General features: G+C 37.2%; 1 protein-coding gene across 1 annotated transcript; it reads right to left on the minus strand.

The window, feature by feature from the left end:
* Positions 1 to 891: 891 nt before the first annotated feature.
* Positions 892 to 3,171, minus strand: LOC147620551 (uncharacterized). The gene has a single exon (XM_086825434.1). It carries the CDS (start codon positions 2,884 to 2,886, stop codon positions 1,030 to 1,032), a length of 1,857 nt encoding a protein of 618 aa, XP_086681560.1. The 5' UTR covers positions 2,887 to 3,171; the 3' UTR covers positions 892 to 1,029.
* Between the last annotated feature and the right edge of the window lie 296 nt (positions 3,172 to 3,467).

Consider the following 3,467-nt stretch of genomic DNA (forward strand, 5'->3'; position numbering starts at 1 on the left):
CCCAAATTAATTGAATGCTAGAGAGCTTAATTAGAAGATTGTCACCTTGATTTTAAAAAAGTCCCAAATCTGGGAACCCTATTTCTTCTTTGAATTCACCTATTTTACTAATGATGATGTTGCTGCTGATGCTGATAGGCGGGATGCACACTAGGTACAGTCGACTGACTGTTGAATCTCGGCAGCTTCCTTTTAAATAAAATTATATAAGGCAAAATTTGATAAGGCTTTTAATACGCCTTTTACAGAAGGCTTATAGAATGCTTTAAGCCTTACTTATTCCACGTGGCGAGAAGCGACTATGACTAGTTGGCAGGAAGTGACCAGTGGTGGCAGGAGAAAGGGGAGGCGTCAGCAGTTGGCCGCTAGCACCAACGATAGGATTTGAAGGGCACCCAAATCTTTCATATGACAGACACCTAAAAATTTTGCCCTTCTTTCAAGAAGAACAAATTTCTACAATGCCCGTCTAATGACAAATGAATAAAAAATTTTCCTATCGAAAGATCATCGTGATGCTTGAGTCATGTACAAATAGATACAAAGCATTTTGTATTGTGTTTACAAGATTTTATTTTAAGATCGTTATCAGTTGCATAATACTTATTGACATTTAAAAACATATCCATATTTATCTATATAAGAAAAAGTTATAAATTTATGGTACCAACACAGAAGATTGTACAATCATCATCTCATGGTAACTTTTATCACTACATTTATCCAAAGTAAATTTATTTGAATTCATATAAACAACTTACATCATAAGAGAGATTTTCATGATAACTTTAAATGAATTAGACAAGATCTTCACTTCATACAATATTTAAATCACTTAATCTCACCTTAATCTAAAAATCTTCAACAAAATCTTCACATTAAGCCCTTGAATATGCAAATTGAATAATGTATACAAGGCCAATATAATAGAAAGCAAATAAAAACCCAGGGGAAAAAACCCCTCTTAAAGAGGGTAAAAAGTGCCCTGGAACCTAAAAATCCAAAATGCATAAGAAGGAAACTTCAAATTCAAGCTTCTCGCATAGAAGTGGTCTCCATGGATCTTGATCTTCTACTCTTCATAGCTTTCCAAGCTTCAAAACATTCATCCCAAAGCATGTCTTCAGGGTTGTCTACCTTGGGAGTATTCAATCCCACAAACATCACCAATCCCAACATATCAAGGGATAACCTATTCCGAAACTTGTCCTTGATTTTATTCATCTTTGAGAAACCTCTCTCACATGCTACAGATGAAAGAGGTAACAAAAGCAAGGCTCTCCAAAGCTTCATAGTCCATGGAAAAGAGAATTCCCATTCTTCATGATTACAACAATCTTGCCAAGCAGTATGCATATTCTTTTGCTTAAAACAATTTCGCATCCGTGAGACAAAAGATCTACGCTCTCCTTTGCATTCAACCTCATTCATGAAAGAGCCAGATTCCTTTCCAAAGTGCTTGCAAAGAGTTTCCAACCATAGTCGTGAGGCATCATCAAGCTTTTCTAAATCTTCATTATAGTCTCTTGGAGTAAAATACTTCACAGCTTCAAACAACTCAAAATCAACCTTAAAACGATTCCATAAAGCATCCACTAAACTTCTAACATAAGTAGTAGCCATCATTACTAAATTCTCAATCACTATATGTAGAGTTTCATATGCATTCACAATATCTCCTTCACACATAGGCCCCAAGTGTAAGACATGTGAGTGTATTTTGCCAACACTATCTGTAAAACTCACCACCCCATTTTGTCCATGAGCCATGGTCAAAAAAGCATGTGTGTGTTTTGTATCAAAGCCAAATACTCGACCCAAGAAAGACATTTGAAGTGTCTCTACAACAGACTTTAGATGACTTCCAATAGCAGAAATATCTGGATGCTCCTCTTGGAGCTTGCAATTGAGCACATTTAATTCTCCAAGCACATCGGCAAAGAAATTCAAAAGAAATTGCACCTTATAGTTTGTCAATGATGCATATAACTCACTATCTTCATGCTTCAATGCTGTCAACAAAGCTGGCATCAGACGCACCACTCTAACCATGACTTGACCTCGAGAAAACCACCTTACATCGTGCATCTTTAACAATTTCAATTTTCCATGTCTACCAAGATTGAATGCCTTTACAACTTCTGCAAGAGCTGCATGTCTCTTTGCCGATCTACAAACCCACTCAAAGAGCTTTTTTGCAATCTTATCCACAAACTTGAACTCTTTGAACACTTTAAATGCATCTCCAGCTGCAAGTGACTCCCTATGAGCAACACAATGAAAGCTCAAAAGATGTGGAATATTTTGCTTCAACCTTGCAACCACACCATTTGCTGAGCCTGTCATGACACTTGCACCATCGGTAGCAATACCAATCATCTTGTGCAAAGGCAACTCCATTTTGGCCAAAAAGTCAAGCAAAGTTTTACTTAAGGCCTCTGCATCACCATTTTCGATTGGCAAGAGTTCCACAAAGCATGTACATATTGGGCCATTTCCACAATTTTGCATGTACGTGATGTAAACAATCATGTATTGTTTTGTACTAATATCAGTACTCTCATCGATTTGAATAGAGTAAAAAGGACTCTCAACAATGTCCTTCTTTAATCTATTCCAATATACATGTTTGATTGCCTTGGCAAATTCCTTTCCTGCATCTTTACTAGTGTACGCAGAGTACTCACTAGTAATTGGCATATTAGGTGTGCGCAAAAATCTTTGAAAGTTGCATTGGTGTGGAAACTCTTCAAGAGGTAAATTTCTTTTGAGTACATACCACATGCTTTGCATGACCGTGACAATCCTGTCCTTCTCATCATCTGTCATAATCGCAATATGCTTCTCAATGGGAAGTGTTGAGCGTCTCTCATGTTCTTCCCACATAGCCTTTGCCTGTATATGCTCTTTAGAGAGACTATGCTCATCTAAGGCACTCCTTTGTTTAGTTGTAGCACCTTGAGGTTGAGCATAAGGATTCCTTTTGTGTGCATAGGTACACCACCTGCATTTGAGCCTCTCTTTTCCATCAGGCCCATCAATAGGGAAAACCCATGTATGCGGAATTTTCCAACTTTCCAAGAAAATCCGCTCATACTTTTTTTTCTCTTTTGTGGCTTCTTGTGCAGCCACAACTTGACTAGAAGTGGCAGCATTACGTTGATCACTTGTTACATTAGTAACTAGACCATGAAGCCCAAGAGATTGCTCAAGGGTTTTCTGTTTTTTACTTTTTTCAGGTCGACCAAGTGGCGCCATATTCTGTACATAACAATAAATAATAATGTGATTTGAAATGCTGTGAAGTTTTCAAGATACTGCTATAAATCTCATATCTTTTTCTATCCTTAGTCTATAATGTAGGCAGTGTTCTTTGAATAAATACATTATTAAGCTTCATGCTTAGTATGCCAACGATTTCATGTCTTGTGCAAGTAGTCATAGAATTCACAAGTAAAGATAATGCG

Source organism: Cibotium barometz, chromosome 31, assembly GCF_041138505.1.
Source record: "Cibotium barometz isolate CiBa-2024 chromosome 31, ASM4113850v1, whole genome shotgun sequence".
In the NCBI taxonomy this organism is placed as follows: domain Eukaryota; kingdom Viridiplantae; phylum Streptophyta; class Polypodiopsida; order Cyatheales; family Cibotiaceae; genus Cibotium; species Cibotium barometz.

Coding starts and splice junctions, on each gene's coding strand:
- LOC147620551 (XM_086825434.1), bottom strand. CDS start 2,886: ATGTGGGAAGAACATGAGAGACGCTCAACACTTCCCATTGAGAAGCAT.